Source organism: Vicugna pacos, chromosome 13 (assembly GCF_048564905.1).
Source record: "Vicugna pacos chromosome 13, VicPac4, whole genome shotgun sequence".
Taxonomy (NCBI): domain Eukaryota; kingdom Metazoa; phylum Chordata; class Mammalia; order Artiodactyla; family Camelidae; genus Vicugna; species Vicugna pacos.
The window spans coordinates 14,951,965-14,979,132 of NC_132999.1; the positions used below are offsets into that span (position 1 = coordinate 14,951,965).

The 27,168-nt window shown below is 36.7% G+C and overlaps 1 protein-coding gene across 2 annotated transcripts; it reads right to left on the reverse strand.

Annotated features, from left to right (window-relative positions):
- Nucleotides 1-718: 718 nt before the first annotated feature.
- CTH (cystathionine gamma-lyase) lies at nucleotides 719-22,327 on the reverse strand. Of its 2 annotated transcripts, XM_006205339.4 has the most exons (12): nucleotides 21,993-22,327; nucleotides 17,872-17,953; nucleotides 15,927-16,022; nucleotides 14,647-14,756; nucleotides 12,282-12,413; nucleotides 9,363-9,420; nucleotides 8,774-8,851; nucleotides 7,567-7,719; nucleotides 6,129-6,250; nucleotides 4,680-4,732; nucleotides 1,466-1,604; nucleotides 719-1,218 (listed from the first exon to the last, which is right to left on the reverse strand). In XM_006205339.4, exons 1-12 carry the CDS (start codon nucleotides 22,158-22,160, stop codon nucleotides 1,192-1,194), a joined length of 1,218 nt encoding a protein of 405 aa, XP_006205401.1. In that variant the 5' UTR covers nucleotides 22,161-22,327; the 3' UTR covers nucleotides 719-1,191. The 2 variants fall into 2 exon arrangements, with proteins under 2 accessions (XP_006205401.1, XP_072830302.1); XM_072974201.1 differs by lacking the exon at nucleotides 17,872-17,953 and having other exon boundaries at nucleotides 21,993-22,312.
- Between the last annotated feature and the right edge of the window lie 4,841 nt (nucleotides 22,328-27,168).

The following is a 27,168-nucleotide window of genomic DNA, read 5'->3' on the forward strand; positions in this document are numbered from 1 at the left end:
CAAGTTTAAAATAAGTAGCCTTTGCCTTTCTCATGTAAATGTCTTTTGTTTATTGCCACAGCCCGAAGGTACTGAGATGGCAAAAAATCAAGTCTGCCAGAAACCACAGTGGGACATAACTAGCCTCAAAGTGCTGCTGCCTATAAAGAGAATTTCCAAACTTTATACATATAATTGAGAATATGGACAGTATATAAGAATGTGTATTTTTATGTATTTTCCTCCTAGCCAGCACTATCATTAATCAAGTTCAATGACAGGCTTTTTTAACTGTAACAGGTGGTGATAGCAAACATGACTGAAAGTCTTTAGAATCAACAATTTAAAAAATCTAACTGGCTTTGACTTACTTACAATCACTTGATGATTATGCACTTAACTATGAAAGATTTTAAGTGTTTCTTCCTTTAGCCTCAACAAATTTACATTTCAGATAAACATATAAAACATAATATTTCTATCTGTAAAAGTGGCTTTTCACCTGCCACGTACAGATTTTATAACTAATTTGCAAACACTACGATTTGGGCATCAAATTTACATAACTGAATTTATAAATATCAACATCAGTGGCTGAGATCTCTGAGAATTGAGAATTAAAAGGGCCCAGGAATACAAATTAATACCACATAATATAGGAATGTCACAATAGGATGCATTTGATACTCATATTTTTTTTTAAATAGTAAGTACAACCTTAAATCAGTAGAATTTCACAGTAGATGTTTCAAATATTTTATTTTTGGCTTATGGTAATTAAGTGTAAACCACTGCCTTGAGTGCTGCTTTCAGCAATATACAAAAACCACACTTGACTTAACAATAATTTAAATTCCTCAGAAAACATCAAAAATGAATTACTACTATATTGTAAACACGATCAATATAAATCTTAAGCTTGAAAAACGAATACAATCCCCAGTAGAAGCATAAATCTCACCTCCTTCAGAGGTAAATATATACCAAAATTAACAAAAAGAAGTTAACAGAATTGACCAGTCAATTACAATAAGGGAAAGAAGAAACTGTTTTTAAAAGCGATGATTCCCTGGAAGATTACAGCTGTGAAAGGTAATGAGGTGCCTTAAAATCTTCACTTGAAAAATCTGTGAAGGCTCGTTAATGGTCCATTCAAATAATCAAAAGATTTGATCTTCTCAGGAAGCAAATTCTGAAAGTAGTGCTGGAATGCTAGTTGTGACTTGCAGTTGGAGGGTCCTGTATTAACAGTGCACAAGAAAAATACGTTATTAAACCTTCAGGCAAAGACTTCACCACCCAAGAATCCTTTTCTGAAGATGACCATCTTTTAAATGTGCACTTCGACTGAGTTCCCTGCACATTTATATACCCTGCCTATCGTAGCAAGGGAAGAGGAAACCTTTACAGTTCAGTGAGGCTACTCCATAATTATAAGGCCCCCTGCTCCCAAGATTAAGCGCACACACACTAAAATAAAGCTTACTGCGGCTTTCAAAGCTTGGTCGAGATCTTCCAGTAGGTCTTGTTTATCCTCTAAGCCAACAGAGAGTCGAATCAATGTGTCACTAATTCCAAGGACTTCTCTGTCACTCTTAGGTACTGACGCATGGGTCATGATTGCCCTGGAAGAAAAAGCAACCAAATTTTTGATCGCTATATTGTACCAGTGGAGGCATGTTTCTATCTCATAAATTGCAATTATCTTCAAAATTTTTCTACTCTAAATATCAAATGCTTCACACACCTGTAAATTTTCATAGGCAAATAAATTTTTCAATTGTGAAAATTATCTTTTCTAGTCATGATTTTTTAAAAAAACCAAGATCTTGTATAGTTTTTATACCATCGGGAAGGTATACTCAGTCGGACAGTGGAGGTGCCAGTCAAGGCGTCCCCAGGCAGGAGGGCAAGAGACAGCCTCCGGTGTGTGGATTCTAACACCAGCCTGAATGAGGCCCTGGCCAGAAGTCATACACCCTATGACCAACCAGCTGGACTTACAAGACACCTCCTGGACCAAAAGCTGGCCAGAACTAACTCTCTCTGGTTCGAAGGATCAATCCAGAACTGGACCTCCTGAGGCAGATCAGGGAAAGACAAGCCAGGATCACCAGTAGCAATCATGAAGCACTAGGAATTCCAGCACCATCTAGTAACTCATTGTCATCATCAACAAGTGTAAGGCTAAAGCACCTACTACAGCAAGACTTGGAAAACCAAGAAGAATGAGATATTTGCTTTACCCTAGATAGCAAAACAGGAGATAAACACTTCGGCGAGTCACAAAACAGAATAGTCTACAGTGGATATCAAACAAGTACGGACAGTAGGAATGGCTGGGCGGAGTTTAGAGCAGGGAGAAATCTCTGCGGACTGTGCCATAGTGGCAGAGAGGCTGACTGAGCACTAAGATGTACACTGCCACCAATGCTTATCCTTCCTTTCCCTCCCACCATCAGAAGGTGAGACTAATTGCCTTCTCCTAACTCACTTCAGGCCCATGGGAAGAAAATGTTAGTTGTGCTCAAAGTAAATGAACATCTTCCTTTATCACTCTAATGAAGTTTTATGCACAGATGTCCTCCTTGAAATGTTCTGCCTTTTAAGGCTCTTAGCTCCTTAACAGAGAGTGAATGCATTGAAACAAGAACTTTAGCCTCTGAGACCAATAGACTTGGGTATGAATCTCAGCCCTTCCACATACTGACTGTGTGGGCTTGTAAAAGTTACCTGTGCTCAGAATTGATTTCCTCATCTGAAATAATAATAGTGGTCATTTATTGTACACTTACCATGAGGCAGGTGCTCAACTAAATCATTTATGTGTATTAATTCATATTTTTAAATGGATAAAAACTGAACACAACACCTATCTCAAAAGTCTGTCACAGTCATTGATGGAAGGAACATTTATGATGCACTTACAAGTACCTGGAATGCAGTGGATGCTCAATAAGAAACAGTAATTCATAATAGTAGTTAACATGCATCGAGTACTTAATATGGATCCAGGCATTAGCTTACAGATTTCTTTCCCTCAAGGTTCTTACAACTTAAGAGCTGCATACAGCATTATCCACATTTCACAATTGAGGAAACTGAGATTGAGAGAGGATAAGTACCTTCTCTAAGGTCACCAGGTTAACACGTGTTGTTAGGCTGGGAGACCAGAGTACACATTGGCTCTCCATCCTGATCGCAATGCTGCACTGGTTGCAGCACTGTTGAGAGACACAGAGTGAGGCTGATAGAACAGACAAGCCCTGATCTAAATTTACTCTCCCACTGGCACTGGGGGTATAGCCTAGCTGGAGGGCCTGCGGGCCACGCAACTTTCAACCAAATCTCTAAATAAATCAGGCCAGGTCTATTTTTAAGAGAGCCTTAAAGTAATACACATTTCATTACTATGAAAAATAAACCAGTTTCATATGCTGAGTGTGCCCTCTTGTGCATCCAGACTTACTAGCAAGCATCTTCCTAAAAGACTAACAAAAACCCTCTGTGGGTTATCTTGATTATTTGAATCACTATTTGAACATCATATATTTTTTTAACTTTATGAAATGACTCTGCCTCTCCCCATAAACTATACATTACTATGAGAGGGCAGGAAATGTGCCTAAATTTTGGTAAACCCTGACATTCCTTGGCACATTGTCATTCCAGAAATGTTTATGAAAATTAAAACACAGGAACACACCATGCATTTAATATGGTTGAAAATTACTAGGTAATAATACTGATTTATGCCTATAATAATTATAATATACGGGCATAGAAACATAATGTAAAATCAGGATGTAGCTAAGGAATGTTTGCTGGAACAGGTAATCAATAAATAATAATCACTATGTTAATTACTAATGCCAATGTATAGACGGAAAAATTGAAGCTCAAAAGTTAAGTGATTGATGGAACGAGGTCTCAAATCCAGATCCAGGCTGCTTTAACCTCCCCCACCTCAATGTTTCTGACGCAAAGCCTCAAGAATGAAGTTGCTAAATGTGTATGACATTTGAGTAATCAGCAAGACTTTCTGAATCTTTGTTCCTTTGTCTATAATATAAGCTGTTGGATGGACTACATGTATTAGGCTGCTTTGTGTTCTAATATCCTCCAGTACTTTGATAAAATTAGATTATTTGGTGGGGTCAGGTAGTGAAGGACCAGGAATATTAAGTTGGATTGGGGGTTTATCTTGCAGACAACATGGAGCCATTCAAGGTTTACCCCACAGAGAACAGAAAATAAACAGACTTCACGGTAACTAGTAGAGCCTTCTGCTGACAAATGAGCGTATAGAGGTGTTTTATCAGAAACACATTCTCTGTTTCCCTGGGAGCCTTGAAATCAGCCCTTCCAGTACAAAGTCTCCAACCTCCCTCCCAGGGCAGAGTAGAGCAGAACAAGTAGCCCTGGGTCAGAGGTCAGAGAATTAACTGCTGGAATCTCCTTTAGGCAAATAAGGAAAAAGCAAAATTTGGGGGGACACAGCTTTCTGATTAGCAGCCCCCATTAGATTTGAACAGGCTCTCCATTCTATTGAGTTAGAGTCCACTCCAATTTCATAGTAAGGTGCTGCTGTTACTGCTAAATATCTTGAAATATCCCTGATTTTATCCTATGCCTATTCTAAACAATCATTCAAGTTGAAATCAAAGTTAAAATACTGAGAAAAACAGAAATATACTTACGGAAGCTCAGCAAGACTTTCATATCCTCCCAAGCTCTCAGCCAGAGTAAATAACTATGGCAAAGAAAACACTCATTTAGGTCTTCCACAGAAACAAAAATACGAAAATCTAAAAATAAATTTTTTAAATAAAGTGACCCTGGCACGGGGGATGGGAAATGGCGGCAATTATGAATAAACTGCAAATTGGGTAAAACACTTGGAGGAAAAAATGAGAATAAAATCCATAACGATGATTTAAGCAATTAGACATATTATGTAACTTCTAAAGCATTAAAAGTTTATCAGAGTGACCCTTCTATACCTTCCTTATTTGACCTCATACTAAATAATATTTAACCTGAGCACTAAAACCTCAGAATTATTACATATGAGACCTACCTCTGTGGTTACTCTTTAAATAAAAGTCTCTTAATGTCTATCAAGTTATAAAGGCTTACTTGTTAATATGTATCCCTTATTAAATTAACACATCTACTTAACTCTTTCCTGGATAGAAGGGAAAAAAAACTCAGTTGTTGTATTTAGCGTTACAGTCTCATAAAATTTTACAAACGTATTAAAAATTACTCTCAGAACGGTGTTAAATAAAGTATACACTATTATATTTCTGATTTTAGAAGTAGACAAATTTTAGAACCAGGAGGACTTTCACTAATCTAGCAGCATCCTTTTCTTTAGATTTATAGTATTTAAAACTCACTCTTTTGTGGGGAGGGTATAGCTCAGTGGCAGAGTGCATGCTTAGCATGCTTAAGGTCTTGGGTTCACTCCCCAGCACCTCCATTAGAATAAATAAATAAATAAACTTGATTATCTCCCCTCCCCCCCAAATAACATGAAAGATAATTCACTGACTCATTAATTAATTAATTAAGTGGATAAAACTCAGAGTCTTAAATACATTACTGCATTAATACAACGCCAGCCCAGGGTATGGAGTTACACAGGCCTCTCTCCCAGGGCCCCTGAGAGCCTCCTGCCTCTGTGAACTTAGACAAAGGCCTCCTTTCTCCAACTCCAGGCAGATGCAGCCTGGGAGGCACAGGGTTTGGAAAGCCATTCCTAGGCTATATTTCAGAACGGCCTCTTTAGGCAGTGCACTGACCACACACTACTGAGGCTTCACGTAATATTTCATTTGAAAAGGTGGTTCACTTTTCAATAAATTTAAAAAATCAATGCTTTAGAGCATTCTGTCTCTCTCAAACTGATGGCAGTGTCTGGAGAGTTAAGTAAGTGAGCATAGTCAGATATCTGCCACTGCACCTCTGTTGTTTTAAGTCATTTTCCAACCCAATGCATTTCATGACCTTTCATGGCTTGAGAGTGTGACCTGTAGGTACAAAAGCCTTAATGTGAGTTGGGTGGAAGTGAGAAATAATGAATATAATAATGCTCTAAGAAGGGCTTAATGTCTACAATTTAAAAACCTATTTTGAACTTTTACCTTTATGTTCTTAAGGAAAGTTTCAGCATGCTGAAGGGTGCCCTTGATATAGAAGGTGACCATCCCTGGGCAGCCTGTGCACTGACGCTTTGCCAGCTCATGCTGAGGATGGGAAGGCAGCCCTGTAATCATAAGGTGTAATGGAAGTCTTGTTTTAGAGTCACACATATACACTCAGAACAACAACAACAAAAATCACCATTCTCTTAAGTAAACTGCAAATAAGCCTAATAATGAGCTTTATGCCATTTTCACATCTGACCTCTTGTTCTGGCCCCTGCACATCTCTCTAGCTTCATTTTGACTTATCTTTTCTAGCCTCTCCATGCTCTAGTGAAGCCAGTTTTCTTTACACCAGTGGTACCACACTCTTTTTCATCCCAGGACTTTTGTACATGGTGTTCCTTTAACCTGGAATAGTCTCCCCTCTGACTGCCCTCTTCCCTCTGTTAACTATATCCTCTGTAATTTCCTGCTTAATATCTGTCTTATCCACCAGACTAGCTCCACGAGGAGAAAGCTATTTCTTTTGTTAATTAATTGGATCCCAGTTCCTAGTAAAAAGCCTGGCCCACAGTTGCAATTGATAAACAAGTACTGAAAAAATCTGTAGTGCCTCATCCATACCCTTTCCTAACCAAAGCTACCCATTCTTCAGCACACAGTCCAAAATGTTCCTCCCTCTCTTCATTCAAAATACACTCCAGTCAACAGCTCTTTACCAAGTGTACATATTAAGGCATTTAATCTCATGTATTTTTGCCTTGACTTATCCAAATTCCTTGAGAGCAGGGGTCAAACCTAATTCTCCTGTACACCCCAAGACTATATGGCTGCATACCTCCAAAGAGTTTAAAATAACTATTTACTTAAAACTACCACAACTTAAAAGATGGTAAAATAAGTTCAAAGAGTAGCATGTAAGTGCTAACTCTATATGAGCATTTCTAGTTGTGAGAGGTGAAGGAATTAAACAAACAAACAAACAAACAAAAACCAAGTATGAGAACTTTCAGGGAAGTTTCAACTAGGTAAGTATCAAGTCATAATCCACAGCAGATAAAAGTTAGATCTAGTGCAAAATAGCAGATTGATAAGATTATAAGCAAATCAACTGGAAAGTGCACGTTTGCAATCCTGGAACAGGTATACACAAACCTTCACGCTAAAGACCATCACAGGAACATCTAATATGTAATTTCTTAATATCTAAGTGTCCACTAGACCATACGCAACACTAAGCCAAAGACTACGTCTGTCTTCTTTGCCATCAGACCCATCAAAAAGCCTGACACACAGCAGTGTTCAATGATAAGTGAACAACATAAAAATATACAAAAGCACCTAACGTAGAAATAAAGTTACACAAACAGGATGCTTAGGATAACTCTTAAAATCCTAGTGTAAACACGTGTGCTTAGAAAGCAAGTTAACATACCAGGATAAATAACCTTTTCTACCCGCGGATTCGATTCTAAAAATTGAGCAACTGCCATTCCATTTTCAAAATGCTTCTCCATGCGGATCTGTAGTGTCTTCAGACCTCGAATGCAGAGGTAACAGTCAACAGGAGATGGAACAGCTCCGAGAGCTGCAAAATGAGCATGTCCCGGGTTAGTCTGAAGGTGAGGAGGGACCCAGAAAAGTCTCTCATCACTCTTTTCCATTACAGTGACTCCGAGAAGCTAGCACAAAGCCCAGTCTTTGAGTTTTAGTGGGAAAAAGTAATACATCAAATTAGAAGCGTGAGAACGAAGCATAAAACATGTTTACAGAAACGAGCTTTAAAATGGGAGGGGAAATGAACATCCAGAAAACTAAGTACAAACACAGTGATATGAACTTTTCAAATATGAGCACAAATAGTCCTGTGATTTTAATGAAATGACATATTGCACATAGTTTAATCTTGAATTTCTTTAAAAAAGTATTATAACATAGACAGGAAAACAGCAGTTCAGCTTCTCTTATTACTGAATATTCTGCCAACATCTTATTTAGCTTTTGTCTAAAGCAGCCTGTGATTTCCCATGTCTCCAGGATACGTATCTCATTCCTTCTTTTTATAAATGGAAGGAATTTATGAAGCAGTAAATTTTGGTTTCCTTCCTCAGTGCCCCCTTTTGTTACTCTAACAATCACAGTGGTTAAACTGCAGCTCTTTAAACAAACCCTTAGCTATACCTGAGGTAACTAAACAATCTAGGCAGAAAACAGATGTTTAGACATCTGTTGAAAAATATAACTTTATATCTTAAGTGCTATTTAAAATTAACCACCATTCCAGATATAAAAGGCACAGTATTAGAAAGCCATCATCATTCCAAATGTTAAAAAAAAAATCCTTTAAGTCTTAAAACTAAAAAAGTCATTTGGGCTTTACCAAAATATTATCAAAATTAACATGGATTAGAAAAATAATAAAACTTGTTCATTGGTAAAGTTGTAAAGCTGTGTTATTTTATACTTGTATTTTTATAATCCAATTTTCTACTTTCCTCTAAAAGTCAGACCTTTTCCCTCTATTTCTCATTTCCTCCTAAATTAGTAGAATGCTATTACTTCACAACATTTAGTGGAAACAGAAATACCAAATATAGTCACTTTGAGAGCAGAAAGGGAAATTCAGGCTTTTGAATACTTACAATTTTGTAAGAAACGGAGCCTATCATGAAGGCTCTCAGAATTAAGCGACACTAACCCCATCACAACATCACTGTGGCCTAAAAAAAATAAATAAAAACAAAACAAAACAAAACAAAAAAATCCAGAATACCTTTAGGTTAAAAATAATGTATGTTTATTTCTCATTTTATAATTTCTAAAATGTGACTTTCACTTGAAAAAACTCTCTGGGAAAAAGCCCTATAGAATAAGTTTAAGGACACTTTATTCAATTTGATAGTAGTGAAAAGTGTACTTAAAACAATAACATTAAAATCATATAAAAATGACACTTTTTAAACTGTCAGCAAGATAAAATTATAGCCTTTTAAAGTAAATTTTAATCCTCTTCTGATAAATCATGAGCATAGTTTTGTCTGCTATAAATGAAATGCCACATTTAACCTAATAACTTAATCAAAGTGTAACTGTCTTACTTTCTACAGGAGTCACAGAGAAAACTCAAATAACAGCAGAAGAAAGAGAAAAGAGATCCAAATTCCAAGCCTTATGCTACTTTCATCTCTCCTTGGAAACGATCACTCAACGTGTAGACTGTGCATGTCTTACCGTTCATATATTTTGTTGCTGAATACATACAAATATCCGCTCCCAGAGCCAACGGCCGCTGAAAGGAATAAAAGGTTTGTATTTGAAATGAGAAATCACTTGAAAATATGCTTCATTACTAGCCTATTTGCTCCTGTAAAATCCATTCTTTGCTAACTTTTCTAAAATATGTATATACCTTAAAAGTTTCCAGTTATCCGGGGTATTACCTTTCCCTTTCCTCCCTCCCACCAAAATAAAAATACGAAGTATTCAACCCCGTATTCAATCCAAGGGCACTTATTTTCTAGAAATAGCAGACAAGCCCAGGTCAACAAGACTTCTGAACTTGTTTCTTCAGAGCAATTGCTGACTGGCCCCTAAACTTATTACCTACAACAGAGATCTTGGCATTTTATGACTCAGTAAATGCATAGAATAGTTGACATAAGCTATCAGCAATTGCTATGTCAAGTAAGTATAAAACATTTGCTTAAATTTTTAATCATTACAATATTACAATGTATGTTGTGGTTACTCATTCGATATGTCATGATCTTGACTCACTCTTTATTTATACTAGTTTTGTCAAGTGTAAAATTACTCATAAAGAAATCTATTTCTGTTGGTTTCCATCACCAATCTTCCTGAAGAGTAATACTTTAGTGTTACACGTCTTTGTTTACAGTGAGAATTAAAGTTATAATCAACTTATTCACTAAACAATACAACATCAACATCTTTCCATTTACATTTTCTTTAAAATAAATTGCGTGTGTGCGTGTGTGTGAGAGAGAGAGAATGTGTGTTTAACCTCACTAATTGGGGGTTATGGGACTTTTCATTTAGAGTTTCAAAAATAGGATGTTTTAAGTAAGGCATTGTTCAAAGCACTCTCTACATCTCTCTAAAGTTATGGGTCAAACCAGATGATGTGTAAGGTCTCTTCCAGTGCCAACATTCTATAAACTCTATGGTCAGAAGGACAAATAAAAGCCAGTAGCAACTATTGACTTCATAAGGCACCGAGAACCATGTTAAACACTTTCCATAACTCAGTGAAGCACTGTTCAAAATGTATTACCTAACTAATTCAACAAAATCCAATTGTACAGATGGGGAAAAAGGACTAAGGAAAATAAAACAGGTCACTCGGATTAAAAAAATGGGGGAGGCAGGACTCACACCCAGGATTCAGAGCTTCTAATCTGAAACCTTATGCTGATATGTCCATTTTGCCTTTTGTGAGACTTACAGAAAATCCAGAAGACAAAAAGCAGGGAAGAAAGGCTACATCCAGTTTTCATGAGATTAAAACAGTGAGACACCCTTTTCAGAAGATTTGCTTTGTGGAACCAAAGCATGTGGTTGCCTAGGGACAATGCGATTCTGATTAATTTGACTGGAATGAATCCAGATTGAAATGAAGCAAACTGCAGTCCCTGGCGTGAGGAATGTGATGTGGGCTTCAGAAACGTAGAAAAACTGGATCTACTGTAGTGACAGTAATAGGAGAAAAAGGGCCTGGCCTGATGAGTAACCTGGGCAGGCCCAGGCTAAATCAGTCCCCGCGATCTCTTTGGGAATATGCAGGACTCACTATGACTCAGCTAGAGCAATTTCACACTGAACCAGCTGGCCCGCTGAAGGGGTAACTGGGGGTAAGGAGTTGGGATAAAGACTCCACGGGTGAAAATCACCAGGGACAAACATGATGCCAGGAGATTGTCACTTGCAAACAGACTGCTTCACCTGATATAAGAAGCAGCCAAAGATTCAGCATGAGCCCAAGGCAGACAGCTCATCTAACTGCAGTGTAGCCAGGAAATGCATTCCAGGAAAGGGAGATGCAACATGGTAGTGCCTTGTGAATAAAATGGAGGAGAATGAAGACCAGGTTTATGTAAGCTCCCGGAGAGCTGGCCACTCACAGGGAGGCAGCAGCCTGGGCCACCTTCAGGGACTCGGAACAGAAGAGGGGGAAGTAAACAGGGGAGCTTGCAAACATCTGCCTAACTGAAGAGCTGGAGAAAGTGAGCCGGGGTTTCAGGAACTGCAGAATAAAGGTGAACTACAAGAAGTGTTATAAGAACGACCACAAGGTACAGACAGGAAGGAAGGGCGGGGAGATGGTAACTCCTAACAAGGAAGGGAAACACAGTTAGGCTACTTATTGGAAAGAGAAGAACGTGGGGGGAAAGGCAGACAACTAGTCAACCGTAGAGAGATCCCAAGGTGATCTACCAAAAGGAGCAAAACAGAAAGGAAGAAGAGCCTGGGAAAAAAAGCAGGAGCAAAATGGAAAGGGAATGGAGGATGAGACGGAGGGTGTGAGTGGGGAAGACATGTATGTAGAGGGGTAGGCAGGAAAATAGTTTAAGAGGAGCTGTACTCACACACACAACGTGAAACATGGGGTAGGAATTCATGGTACAAATAAGGTAAAGATACAGAGGGCCAGGCATGGTCTATGAAGCACCGAGGGAAGACAAACTAGGAAGAAGGAAGAAAATGGAGAAATAATATGTGCAATACACATCACTGAGACATCACTGATACAGCTTTTCTTTTCCTTTTATTTGGAAGGTTAGCCAGATATATATATATATATATATATATATATATATATACACACAGAGGAAAGGGGAGAGGGAGAGAGGGGGAGAAAGAGACTAAAAATAAGATAACTTTAGCCAGGTTTCAATATATTAAAACAACACTTAAAACACATGAAGTCCCATACAAGATATTATCCTAGGGTTGAAAAGATATTAACTAATGGTAGAAAAAAAAATCCAATTTTAATTCATTGTCTAATCAATAATTATGATTAGATTTCATGAGTTTGTTCATTAATGTAAAGTAAGTAAGTCCTTCCTTTCCTAATTACAGGTATCTGTGTAGTCTACTCATCATGCAAAAAAAATCATTTTCGCTTACCTGGAAATATGCCGACATAAAAGTATTATCCACGACCATAATAATGTCTCCATGTTTATGGACAATATGAGCACAGGCTTCAATGTCAATCATCTTCAAGTTAGGGTTTGTGGGAGTTTCAATCCAAACAAGCTAGAACAATTCAGTAAATGACAATAGTTTGTAAAACATACACTGTACAAACATACATCTCATATATTGTAACCATCTGGGAGGCGACATTGAAAGACCATGGATGACAAAGTTTAAAGGTTTCAATCTGAATCCTAACCCCCATGAACTTCTAAGAGGTCATAGCTAAGGAACTAACCCTCTGTATTCCCCCAATTTTTCATCCATACAGTAAGATTGATAATATTTACCTTACACAGCTGTTTTTAAGGATCAAATAATATAGTGTACATAGAAGCAGAAAAGTGTTCAAATTAATCATTATAATTATTTTCCACTAAAAAGAGGATGAATTCCAAAGACATAGTTCAATGTCTGGGAATTTTGCTCTCAAGAATAAATAACACAGATTGCCTAAGGTTACATTCTGGAATTTTCATTAAAGAGAACTATCCCTAGGATGCCAAAAACATCCTGAATAGTAACTTAAATAATGCCAGATGCACTGGAAACCACAAAATAAGTCCCCAGAACCTGAAGAAGAGCATGGGTTTTAGAGTGAGGAAGAGAAATGATACACACAACAGAAAACCTGGCCACAGCTCATTTAAGAAAGAGACAATATCAGGGGGAGGGTATAGCTCATTGGTAGGGTGTCTGCTTAGCATGCACAACGTCCTGGGTTCAATCCCCAGTACCTCCACTAAGAAAGAAAGAAATAAAATAAACCTAATTACCTTCCCCCTCCAAAACTAACCCCCTAAAAGAAAAAAGAAAGAAAGAAAGAGACAATATCATAATTATCTGCCTCCCAAAACCTAGCACAATCCAGGCACACTGTGGATGTTTGATAGTTACTGAAAAGGCCAAAGAAAAGAATTCTGTTTGTTAAACCATTGTCCTGAATGACATTATCTACAGCTTTCTTTTTAAAAGGGTTAATCATTCTCTCTTCATTACCTATATAAATGGGCAAGAGATCTTGTTTAATACTCTTCCTACTCCAGAGTTTTACTGTAGAAAAGATAAGGTAGTTAAAATAATGCATATTCTACAAGAACAGAACTATTTAAGAATCTAAAAAAATTATTCCTGGGTAAGAATGTTTCCCATTCACAACAACAACAACAAAAAATTAAAATTAATATAAGTAAATAAATACAAAGTAGACTTTATATGGATTTTAAAAATATACTTCAAATGATGAAGCAGATATTTCAGGGAGAAAAATGTACTAAGTTGGTAAAAAGCCACTACATAAAGTTCTGTTGACAAGAATTAATGTACCCACAATCTGCTTTCTTCCCTTAGAAAGACTCAGATCAGCTATTTTAATAAGTATCTTTTCTCCCAAGCAAGATTAAAAAAGAAAAAAAAAAAAGCAAAACAAGTTCCTTTGAAAACAGACCTTAATCACTCAAAGCTCACCCTGTTGCTAATCTTCAAAGTAATTATTTGTGTGAGAAAAGGGTTTCACTTTTTAGCATTCACTGCAACATAATCTTAAGTACAATTCAAACCTTTTAATCATTAGCAAAAAGTTGGAAAAGGCTGACTTATAAAAGACACTGGTCTTTCTTTTACCCATGCAGAATTTCAATGAGGTCTCAAGAAAGAATATCACATATGCCATTCACTCCGGCACAAAACACTTCCAGCACACAAGCTTCCCAGGACAGAGGCTAAGGATTGCTTGTGGCCCATTCTCTACCTCTATTATTTTGCTGAAATATTCCTTAGAACCCTTAAAACTGTGCTAAGTGTTTAGGGATTTGTAAGCTTTCTTTTCTGAAACCCAATCTCTGTGATGACTTTTGTTACCAGTACTAGCTTGGTAAAGCAGTTAAGAATTGTGTGCTTTTGCCGACATATTTTTTAACAGTTATCACATATTGGGCACTGTAATAGGCATTTCATATGTCTTATCTCACTTATTTCACACCTTTCTATAAAGCAGGTGCAATTATTCCCATCTTGCAGATGAAAAAATTGAGACCTTGGTTAAATAACTTCCCCCCAATACTATACTAACTGTGACACAGAATTAGAATCTGAATCCCACTACAGAATACATGTGCCAAACCATTACGTTATAAAACTCAGAAGAAGCCAGAGCTATCTTTCCCTTGATGGTTTCCACTGACTTCTAGTAAAAATTTGTTATTCAGATTTAAGTTATATCCTCAAGTAAACAGAAATGATTAAAACAAAACATCATAGGGAAAAAGACAAAACTGAAAACTGACTGATTTACCTTGGTTTCTGGTGTAATAGCTGCTTCTAGCAATTTGGTTTTGGAACAATCAACAAAAGAAATTTTTAATCCAAATTCAGTTGCCACTTGCCTGAAGTACCTGTTCGTACCTGAGGCAGAAGAGAATCAGACAAAATGGAAAGAACATTGTATTAAGAAATATACATTCCTTACAGGTATAAACACTTAAAAAATATAAGGAAGTGTCAATCACCGATAAAGAAGAAACTAAAAGCAATTCTACTTTTTTGAATAGTGTAACTATTTTGTATACTAAAAAACATAAGGCTTAAATTTTAAACTGAAAGTTAAAGAGTCAAATAAAATACACTTGATACCCACACCAAGTGGCATGGAGCAGAAAATGTTTCTTAAAACACACTGTCTCTCCTCTTTAAACATTAAGTGGCATGCTCCCTAAAACATCAATATCTTTAACAATTTCTTCCTAGTACTCAAATCTAAAATAAATGAACCAATGTCAATAAAATGTTCAGAATAAATTTTCCATCTGATTATACTTTGGTAATAGAAAAGAACTGGCTATTATTTTTTGTACTTTCTCAATCATTTTGCTATGTGGTTCTGAAAGCTTTAATAAATAAATGAGACAGCAGAAATCAAACTACTAGAGGTTTATAGTGAAAGAAGACAGACCATTCAACTTCGAATAGTTTCCTTTATAAATACTGTTCTGGACTTGATGTTTATATGTGATTTAGAGAAAAATTTGCTGTTACTGATAATGAACCAAAAAAGCAAAAACAATTCCGTCATCAAAGATATACTGGACTTTTGGTAGACTGACCCTCAGCAATATAAGATTGAGGAAGACTGTAAAGAATTGTTAAAAATTCACAGCAATTTTTAAGATTTTGTACCTGTGTTTGCCAAGAGGTTTTTATAAAGCATTTAATAGTAACTAAAGGTTTGATTTTTCCATAATTTCAAAACAACAAACTATAATAGGGACCTATGATAAAATACAAAGCATTTTGCAAATTTCTGAGAGGGATAAAATGATCACTAAAAGTAAGTCTCTTCCTTCAAAGAACTTACAAACTTAACTTTTTGTTCAGACAGGAGATGGATAAAATGGTAATAATATTCTAGAACTCATATTTAATTACTTAGAAGTATTTGAAATATATATATATATATCATGCCTTGAAAAGGTAATTAATATCAACAATCCTGGTAACATGATTAACATATTCAGGACCCATTTTATTGTCTTTAAAGTATCAGCCGACACAACACGAACGAGAGAGGTCACCTACCTCCATACACATCATCCATACAAATAATCTGGTCTCCTGCTTTCAAGAGATGGGTGATAGTCACAGTGGCTGCTAAACCAGAAGCAAAGGCCAAACCTAAAGTGAAAACCAAGTTAGAGTAAGTGAAAAGCCAGACCTGTAGGTTAAAAACACCTACAATTTTTACTTCCATTGTTTTAAGTCCTCTCTCTGTGGATAAAAGGACAACCATCACTACTGGTCACCAGAAATCCCCTGATTAACACCATTACAAAATCTCCCTTTCTATTTCAAAGATAAAAATATCTTTAAAATAAAAAATATATAATTCTGCTCTGGTTATAACATTCCTCTGAAAAGCTTCAAGGGAATAATTCTTCACAAAATTCTGAGATAAAAGGCCAATTGCCAATTAAATTACAGATTTTTTTCAAATGAAGTACAGTCAGTTATAATGTGTCAATTTCTGGTGTACAGCACAATGTCCCAGTCATGCATACACATATGTATATTTGTTTTCATAATCTTTTTCATTAAAGGTAATTACAAGATATTAAACATAGTTCCCTGTGCTATACAGAAGAAACTCGTTTTTTTTCCAATCTTTTATATATAGTGGCTAACATTTGCAAATTTATCCTTTCCCATCCCCTTTCCCCCAGTAACTATAAGATTGTTTACTATGTCTGTGATAAGTTAGAGTTTAAAAGTATCAAACTCTAAAGAAAATTTCAAATTCTTGAGGAATAGAGATAAGATGATTCATTCATTAACCGTATGGATATGCAACTGAGCAAATACTTTAACAAAACTCAGAATGAGACCTGATGTGTCTAATAAATTTAATAAATTTTATTTTTAAAAAATTTTTACTGTGGATTCTCTTTTAAACAAATGTGATCCTGAATCTTTTGTTATTGAACAAAAATAATGAAATTGAATAATTTTTTAAAAAAACTGGCCTTGTGCAAATTACACACCATAAAAGAAAATATCCTGACAAAATCACCTTGATAAAAATCACCTGTGACTAGTAGAATCCAATTAACTTGGAAATGTCATTCTCAGAAAAGTTGAAGTTGGCTTTACAGTTCCCTACTAGGCAAATCTGTGGTCCAACAATGAATTCATACAGAATGCTAACTCTTACCACCAGTTAAAAAACACCATGTTTTCCGGAGCCCACTTGAAAAAAGTGTCTGGCATATGAACCCTCGGCCTTCATACTTCCTGCGGGAAATAATGTTCCCCATGCAGTACTAAATTTCACGTTTAGTGTTAAAAAAAAAAAATCCCCTCATCCAGAACAAAAGAACCCAATCCGCGCCCCTGCAAAGTCCCAAACAAACCCTAACTCACATTAACATTTCTGATTCCTATACTCTTACTGTGAGAAAACTCTTAAGATTCTTATTTTCTATTCACTATTCTACCCCCATTTAGTATCATTTGTGTAAAATATACGAAGATGATTTAACAGCAATTCATTTCCTTCATGGAAAAAAACACAAGATTCTGAGTTAATCCCTAATCTCTGAGAGCACATTATCAAGGGCACCTGGCTATTGCAAACGTTCCTTGGTGCTATTCTCAGGCACAAAACAGCAGGTGCATGAACCGAAGTATAGGAAAGTTTATATTCTCACAGGTAGTGTTATAAAACTTAATTGATTTTTATTTCTCTATACTGACAGCTTCAGATGAAATGTGCATTTACATGAATACTAAATAACAAATTCTGTCATTTTGCCTCTATTCGTAATTATTTTCACCTTATAAATTACACATATGCGTACTAAGCCATCTGTGGGACCTTGAGCAAATAATTCAGTATCTTCGAAAAATAAGAGTTTTGAACTAGCTAATCCTTACTTCTTTCCAGTTCTACATTCTGTGCCTGTATGCTTTTCTGTCTGGGTGTAAGAATGGAGTCTAGATTTTACACTCTGAAATGAACATCACTTACAGTACTTAGCTCCATCCAGTGCTGCCACTGCTTTTTCCAAGCAATTCCTGGTGGGATTTCCAGAACGGCTATACTCAAAACCCTGAAGAAAAGAAGTTATAGTTCATCCTAAGAGATTTAAATTTATCATCAGAGTCTTAGCATCGCCATCTCCTCTATGGGTCCATCGTACCATAATGACTTTCTGTTATTTATCTATGGCATATCTTGCCATTAGACAGAAGCAATAACAGTGTTGTGGCCATAGTGGTGTGGAGAGGCTTTAAAGTCAGCCAAACTGGGTTAGAATTCTGAGTCTGCCACTTATGAGCTACATGATAATAGGTAAGTTACTTGACAACTCCCAGAGTCAATTTCCATACCTGTAAAAAGGAAATAAAATACTGATATCTAGTTCATAAAGTTGTTGTGAAGATAAAACGAGATAATGTATAGTAAGTTCTCTCCTTGAGGCGTGGCATGTGCTAACCACTAGATAAATAATGGTTTTTATTTTTAGCATCATTATTATGTTAGACTCACCTCTACCCATTAATCTAGGGATATGAGGAAATGGGAACACCTGAACCAACAAAGTAGACATATTTCTAACCTGCATTTCATTTCCCAAAAGTAAGTGATGCAAGTTCTGTTTAGTATCCAACACGAAGCTATGAACAGATCCTACAAACGCTCGAAGTTCAGATTGTGGCTCTGCAAAAGTGACTCAAAAAAGAGAATAATTCTTGGCAAAGTAGCTTCAGACATTACTTTTTTTTAAATTGCATTATGTTCCTTTTACATGTATGGCACTGTACTAGCTGTATTCATCCAGTCATTTTATTTATTTTTATTAAAATATATAGTTGATGTACCATATGACAAAAGCTTCAGGTTTACAACATAGTGATTCACAGTTGTTAAAAGTTATATTCCGGAAATCTACTTCAGGATGACACCTGCACCCCAATGTTCATAGCAGCACTATTTACAATAGCCAAAACATGGAAACAACCTAAATGTCCATCAACAGGTGACTGGATAAAGAAGAGGTGGTATATTTATACAATGGAAAACACTCAGCCATAAAAACCGACAACATAATGCCATTTGCAGCAACATGGATGATCCTAGAGAATGTCATTCTAAGTGAAGTAAGCCAGAAAGAGAAAGAAAAATACCATGAGATCGCTCATATGTGGAATCTAAAAAACAATAACAAACAAAAACAAAGCATAAATACAGGACAGAAATAGACTCATGGACAGAGAATACAGACTTGTGGTTACTGGGGGGTGGGTAGAGGGTGGGAAGGGATAGACTGGGATTTCAAAATTGTAGAATAGATAAACAAGATTACACTGTATAGCACAGGGAAATATACACAAAATGTTATGATAAATCACAGAGGAAAAAATGTGACAATGAGTGTGTATATGTCCATGAATGACTGAAAAATTGTGCTGAACACTGGAATTTGACACAACACTGTAAAATGATTATGAATCAATAAAAAATGTAAAAAAATAGTTATATTCCATTTACAGTCATTATAAAGTACTTGCTATTTTTCCTGTGTTGTACTATATATCCTTGTAGCTTATTTATTTTATGCATAGTAGTGTGTAGCTCTTAATCTCCTACCCCAACCTTCCCCTCTCCTCTTCCCTCTCCCCATGGTAACCTCTAGTTTGTTCTCTATATCTGAGTCTGCTTCTTTTTTTGTTATATTCACTAGTTTGTTGTATTTTTTAGATTCTACATATAAATGATATTATGTAGTGTTAGTCACTCTCTCTCTGTATCCACTCGTTTTATTTAATCTTCACAATCTGCTCTGAAGCAAGGAAAGTTAAATCTTATAGGGAGTGTCAGAGTCAGAATTCAAAGCCAGGATTTCTCTGAAACACAGACTAAAATTCCTATATCTAATTTTCTCCCTTTGCCTCATATAGCACATAACAAAACACAACCACTCTTTACACCTTTGTTTCTGATTCAGGAGCCCCCAGTATCAGTAATTTTATTTTAAGTTTTGTTGCCTGTTTGTTTCCTTGTTTTTGACATACTGAGTAGACATTTTATAGGCTCCAGGATATCCTCACCACTCCCCATCATCATCTTCATGATGGGACCTGTAGCTGTATTCAGACAGGAAAAAAGACTGGATTCATGTGGCTACTGCCACAGAAAGGTAGCTCGTGTCTCTATAAATATTCACTGCAGAGATTTAACTTTGTCGGGGAAAAAAACCTATTTCAGTGGCAAATTCCCACATTATCACCCATTCAGTGTTTTTCCAAGTGGAACTGGAGAATTAGATGCTTCTCATTCAGAGCCTCAAATTCTCCTTTGTGCTCATCACTAATTTTTTAAAGGGATTAGGAGGAGTTTGTGGATGTTACCCTCTCTGCTGGCTCTCTGAAAACCTTTAGTTATTACTATCATCGCTAAATTAACTTTTGCACTAAATGCAAACGTTTGGGCAGCTACACATTCACGAAGCCCTACACCAGGAGGAAACTGCATGCTTGGAAGACATGTTGTGTATACATTTTTATTATAAAATAAGGCAGCTAAAAGTATCCTAAACCAGTAGTAGAAATGCCCTTAGAACTCTACCTCACAAAGGGCTACATGGTAAATAATTTTCCTCAACTTATATAACACAACACACTAAAGAGGTCTGAAGTATAATCAAGGTTTTGGATCTACAAAGTTTATTTAATTATAGTTGACACTTGAATAACTCAGGGGTTAGGGACGCCGACCCTATGCTCAGTCGAAGATCTGTGTTATAACTTGTAGTCGGACTTCCTTTTCTGTGGTTATGCATCTCTGGATTCAACCAACCGAGGACTGTGTAGCAATGTAGTATTTACTACTGAAAAAAATCCACGTATAAGTAGACCCATGCAGTTCAAATCCCTGTTATTCAAGGGTCAACTGTAATTTCTTCTGAACTTCAACAACTTTTAAATACTCCAAGATCCATCACGTATTCTACCAAAAAAGAAAAAGCTATCTGATTAACACAAAGGGCTCTTTCATAAACCTCACAAGACAGTCATCTATGACTCTGGGTAGTTCCTTTTCTATAAAAAGTGTATAAAAGTCTATCCTGCCCTCTGACTTGTTTGTTACAAGGCTCAAATGGAAAAAGTGTAAAACTGAACACCACAAAATACCAAACTACTGAACAACTATAATGTATCATACAGCTTAACATATATATATCAACAATTTACGTGGTAGGTACTATTATTAACCCATTTACAGAAGATCAATCTGAGGCTTGGATAGTTTAAGTAACTTACTGAAGATCACCCAGCTCAGAAGTGGTGCCAGAATCCAAAACCAGGTCTTCTTACTACATGGTTTATGCTCTTAATCACTAAACCACACTGATGCAATGGGTTAGATTATTACAGCATTATAGCAGTATAGCACAGTGTGTGGTCTACCGCCTAAGAGTGGCTGGGGTCCTATAGCAGACTTGAATCACAGCTCCACCACTTACTAGCCATGTGGCCTTTGACTAGATACTCAACATCCCTAGATCTTAGATTTTTCATGAGAGAAATAAGAACATAGTTCAGACGAGAATGGTTGTAAGGATTACCTGAGGCAATATATGTAATACATATGTAATACATAATACATGTAAGTATGCATCTGGCATATGGTAAGTACTCAATAACTTAATAACTATTAAGAATAATACTGGGAATTAATATCTATTGGGAATGATTTTGATTCCAGGTGAATTATCAGCCTCAATTTTTTTCAGCTGACTCCTTACTGTATCTTTATAATTATTTTTGCTAAAGGTAATTCAAGGAAATTATGACACTCAGTTTTGAACTGTGAACTTGCCAACATCACAGGACTATCAGCCCAAAGCTCTATGGCAAGTTGGACAAACTGTTCCTTCCAATCCTGCTTATCAAAATAAATAGAATCACTGTGCCACCCAATACAAAGCTTTACGACAAAGAGGCTCACAGACGTGGTATACATCCTTTCGGGGCGCCTTTCTGATACATAAATTACATCTTACAAATTACTTGAGTGCCTTTTTAATTTATAAGCCATCTCTTTTATCGCCCAACCCTGGACCGCCCCAGACAGACCCAGCTCACCAAGTGCTGGCCAGGAGCCCCTTGCTTGAACGTGGTGGACAGTGAGATGGGGGGCACTAAAGCCTGGGAGGTCCATTGCTCCGGTTCCTGGCCCACATGGATGGCCTGTGTGGCGAAATGTTGGAAGCTAGGCAGGAAACCGCGTGGAGAGGCGTCTTTTTCCTGCATGCTGAGCTTCAAAGGAAGGAAAGAGGAAAAGAGCGAGGAAGATAAAACTAGGAGACTGGGGCGTCAGGGCCTGAAAAAGACACAGAACTGGGCGAAAGAGAGGTAAAGGAAGGCCACGTAGCCACGGGTACGCGCGCAAAAGCAAGGCTCTGTGACTGCGGCTGCGGCTTTATCAGCCGGCCGGGAAGGTTGCGTTCGCCTCGGGCGGAGCCAGCGCGACCCAATGAGCGAAGGCCCCGACGGGGCCGCCGCTCCTCATTGGGCGGCAGCGGAGGCGTTGCCTGGAGCGTCGTCGCCAACCCTCTTCCCGGTGAGGATGTGGAGTGAACCCGGTGTCGCTGTGTCCCCGTGCTGTTGGTCCCCGCGAGTGAAATTCCTGAGTCCCGGCCCTGGGGAAGCTGCCGGGCGTCTGTGTGACCTCAAACCGGAGGTTCGCCGGAGACGCGGAGAAAAACAGGCTTCACACTGAAACCGAGTACCCTGTAAACAAGCCGCACAGATGACCCCCTCTCACCGCAGCCCTGGCCCCGACCCCTCCCCACCTCGGCTGCTACTCTTTGTCCTGAGGGCGGTGCTGACAGACGCAAGCGACCCAGTGGAGATTGGTTAAGAAAACGGTGGCCCAAGCTGCCGAATGTGCAGCTTGGATTCTCATTAACAGCGAGCAGCCCCCCTTTGAAGGCACGCTGAACTCTGTAATGACCCAGTACTTGCTTTAATTGAAACAGGAGTGAGGGTCATATTTTGCTTAACAGTAAAGCTACTGTAGTGATGATCTCTAAGCGAAACTCTGGCAACTTCCTAAGAGCTATTCAAATGAGCTTTCATCAAACATCATTACCTTCTTTTGAAGTACCTAGAGAAAGTCTTCCTGATGAAAAAAAAAATAGTGTGGCTTTGAAAAACTTACTGGAGTCTCAAATCTTTATACAAAATGCCTTCATTGTTACACAACTGACAGCAACATCCTTTGTAGGAAAAACAAAGCAGTTCCAACTTACCACTCACCTGCACTCAGAGCCCTACTCTCACAAGGATCACTCCTTGAAAACGAACAATAATCTCCTTGTTCCCTGAACAATACAGACTTGACCTATTTACAATTGTGACTATTTTCTAGGACTAGGGAATTTAGGAATAATTCTGTTCCTACAAAGTATTAGCTAAAGATCTGAAACTTTATTAAGCCAATTAAGAAAGAAGAGAATACAAAATATACAGCTCTTAAATTTTTCTACTGGAAGGACTGAGGCAATTTGCTTTCAAATTAACTACAGGGAAACAGCCAATAAGCACTAGGGGAGCAGTGCCTAACAACCTGCAAGCTTTTGAGATCTGGCAAAATTTTTAGCCCTGAGGGAAAAATGGATGCACTCCAAAACACTAATAGGTATTAAAGTATATTTAATTAATATTCTTCTGTTAAAAATATAACATGTCAACTGCAACTCACCTCAAGAGCTATATATGGCTGTACATGGTTATGTTTTTATGTGATATGATGCTTAGAGATCAGGAGGGTCTAAAACAACCCTTATTTGTTTTCCTCTTAATATTTGTGAACAAACACTGAGTTGAGTAAATATGAATATTTTATTTAGTATTACTGTAACAAAAGATTCTTTTAAAAATGATGCCAATATAAATGCTCTAAATTAAGCCTTTTTCACTTTCATGAATTGAGAAACCGTTATTAAATGGCAGCTTAGTATTATGTATCAAGTATTACTATGACTTAGCAACTTCACTTGTAGGAATTTATCCTTCAAATGTTTTCATACGTGTGTGAAGATGAATAAGGATGTTTTTATACCTATTATTGCTATTTTCAATAGCAAAAGAATGGAAAGCAGTTTAGTTATCCATCCATAGGAGACTGTAAGTCTGTTTTGGATACAGTTCTGTGATGTCTACAGTATAGACAGGAAGCGGGAGATTGATATGAGCTGGTATGTCGTGATCTCTAATTCCTGAAACAGCAAAGCAAGATGCAAAGCAATGTATATATTATGCTCCCACTTTTTGAATATATTCTCTCTTCTTCATACCCATTGTAGCATCCTTGATCGGGTGCTGCTGTGTACTCTGACCTGTTCCCTTTTCATGTCACCTTGCATTCTACAGGCAAAATAATTTTACACCTTCACCTAGAATCCAAAGCCCTTGGTTCTTACACCTCTCCAGCCATAGCAAGCTACATCCAGTTCCTTGAATATGCCAATATCCTTTCATGATTATGCGTCTTTATACTTATTGTTATCCTGGAATTCTTTCCCACTTCTTCACCTATTGAGCCAACTCCTATAATTTCTCTAAATCTCAGCTCAAGCTTTTCCTCTTCTGGCAAGATTTACCTGAAGTTACTATCCTCAGAGTTGGTTTCCCTCCCACGGGTATGGGTTCCACAACATTTCTTATTGTTTTTGTCTGAAATTGCTTGTTGAAATGTCTTTTGCTAAGTTATATGTTCCTGGAAGGAAGGCAGCAGTACCTGAGTGTCACCAGCACTTAGCTTTGTATCTGGCATCACAACATGCTCAATAAATGTTTGTTAAATGACTGAATAAATGCCAGGCAATTGAAGGAATACCAAGACTTAGTTTTTCTCCTCAAGGAGTCTAAAAAATACAAGTGGAAGCACACCAGTATTGCCATATTATTTACTGTATTGTTTATTTATTTTAAATGAAGCTAAGTTCTTTATAAAAGAATGCTGTTCCCAGGTGAATTATCAACCAATGTGTTATAAGAAATCTGTAGATATATCCATAAACCTCTTGATGCCTATTGGGGTGATTTTTCTAAAGTACAAATCTAACCATAGAAAGAAATGCATATGAAAATATAGGGACAATTGTTAAGAAATAAGGGAAAATAGGAGAATAGGAAGAGTAAGCTAGCAGATTAAACAGTTCTTCCCATAGTTGCAGTTCAAGAAAAGGAGGAGAAAAGATAAGCATAAAATCCGGTACTGCTCCTCAGTCTTCTATCTTCAGATTGTCATTCATAAACAAGAAATGCTTTGTCTTCTACAAAGACTACCTTATCTAATCATGAACAAAACAAATTATTCAACCTTCAAGATGATTGAGCAATTATATTCAGTTATATTTGGGCACTGTTGAGTTCCTAGCACAATTTTTTTTTTAATTTTACTTATTTATGTATTTATTTTACAATATCATATTTTTAAAATTAAAGTATAGTTGATGTGCAATATTACATGTTACAGGTATACGATATAGTGATTCACAATTTTTAAAGCTTATACTCCATTTATAGTTATTATAAAATATTGGCTATATTCCCCATGTTGTATAATACATCCCTGTAGCTTATTTTATACCTGATAGTTTGTACCTCTTAATCCTCCACCTCCATCTTGCTCCTCCCTCTTCCCTCTCCCCACTGGTAACCACTAGTTCCTCCTCTACATCTGTGAGTCTGTTTCTTTTCTTATATTCACTAGTTTGTTGTATTTTTTTAGATCCCACATATAAGTGATATCATACAGTATTTGTCTTCTCTGTCTGACTTATTTCACTTAGCATAATGCCCTCCAAGACCATCCATGCTGTGCACCAGAAACTAATACATTTAAAATCAACTCCTAGTACAGTAGTTTTTTTTCCCATTTTTCAGTTGTATTAGGTAGAATTGTTACAATTTGACTGCACATATACAATACATTGCATATAAATGCATATACACAATATACTGCACATTTTAAAAAATTTATGTATATGCTAGTACAGTATACATTCAGTGAAAAAGAACTGTTGGAGAAGCTAGATATCAACTTAAGTGATAGAGGTACATCCATAAATGTAAGAAATAGTAAAATAATTATGAGACTACTAGCAGTAACTGTGGCAACAGATTTGACAAGACAGGAATGGATACTATCTTAACAAAATAAGCATTACCAAAATTGACTTAAGAAAGAGGGAAAATTTGAATAGAATGAATAACAGAGATTAGGAAAGTGACAAAAGTTCTGCTACTGAAAAATGGTCACATACCTAACAGCTCAGATAACTTCATTGTTACTTTAAACAATGCTTTCAAAATATTAATGTTCATAGGAAACTCCTGGGGATCTTATGAACTACAGTTACTAATTACTAGATCTGATGTTATGTCTAAAATTATGAATTTCTGACAAGCTTCCTGTGATGCTAATACTGCTGTTCCATAGCCCACACTTTGAGTAGCAAGGATTTAAACTACTCCAGTTGTAGCAAAAGATGAAAATTTCTCTATTTTATTTTATGATGCTGACATAACTTTAACATGGAAACATGACAATGATATTATAAAAAGAAAGAAGAGAGAGAAGGAGGAAGGAGGGAAAAATAAAGCTTAGAACAATATCACTTAATTGAAAATAAGCTCCAGCAATATATATATATAAAGATAGAGTATGACTTATGACTAAGGGATGAGTGTGGTTTAAGAACAGGAAATCGATCAAACTAATCCATTAAAGCAACAAAGTAATGAAAACAATCATATGATTGTAAGAACATGTGCTAAGAAGGCATTTGAAAAAAAAACACAGCCATTATTCCTAATAAAACCACCAAGTAAAATAGTAACATAAAGAAACTACTTAAATGTAATAAGTATAACCAAAACCATACTTGAGTATTATCTTCAATGATTAAACCTGAAAACTATTTTACTAAAATTTACCTTATTCTCCTAAATGCTTAAGCCTTAATTTTATTAAAATTTGTTCTGACCGTTTTAGTATGTTAAAAAAAAAATTCAACTGAGTAAATGTGAAGATCTTATTGGCTTTATCAGGTGATTCATGAATCAGGCAGCTCCCCATCTGGTAACTGGAAGGGCATTCCAAGGAGTAGTACAAAATAGAAGGCAAGGGTGGGACAAGAAGTTATAGTAAAAGGAAAGAAAGGGTTATTTGGGGCCAGGACATCTTTCTTGGTGGGGAAGGAAATGTAAGGGTTATATCATGCAGATTGCCTCTTCTTCTTTTTGTGGG

What these genes read in the sequence shown, in the direction of transcription:
- CTH (XM_006205339.4), bottom strand. Translation starts at nt 22,160, where the DNA reads ATGCAGGAAAAAGACGCCTCTCCACGCGGTTTCCTGCCTAGCTTCCAA. An exon ending in TATGGATGATGTGTATGGAG is followed by an intron (nt 14,757 to 15,926) that starts GTAGGTGACCTC and finishes CTTCTGCCTCAG; the next exon opens with GTACGAACAGGTACTTCAGG. An exon ending in AGAAAAGGTTATTTATCCTG is followed by an intron (nt 6,251 to 7,566) that starts GTATGTTAACTT and finishes TTATGATTACAG; the next exon opens with GGCTGCCTTCCCATCCTCAG.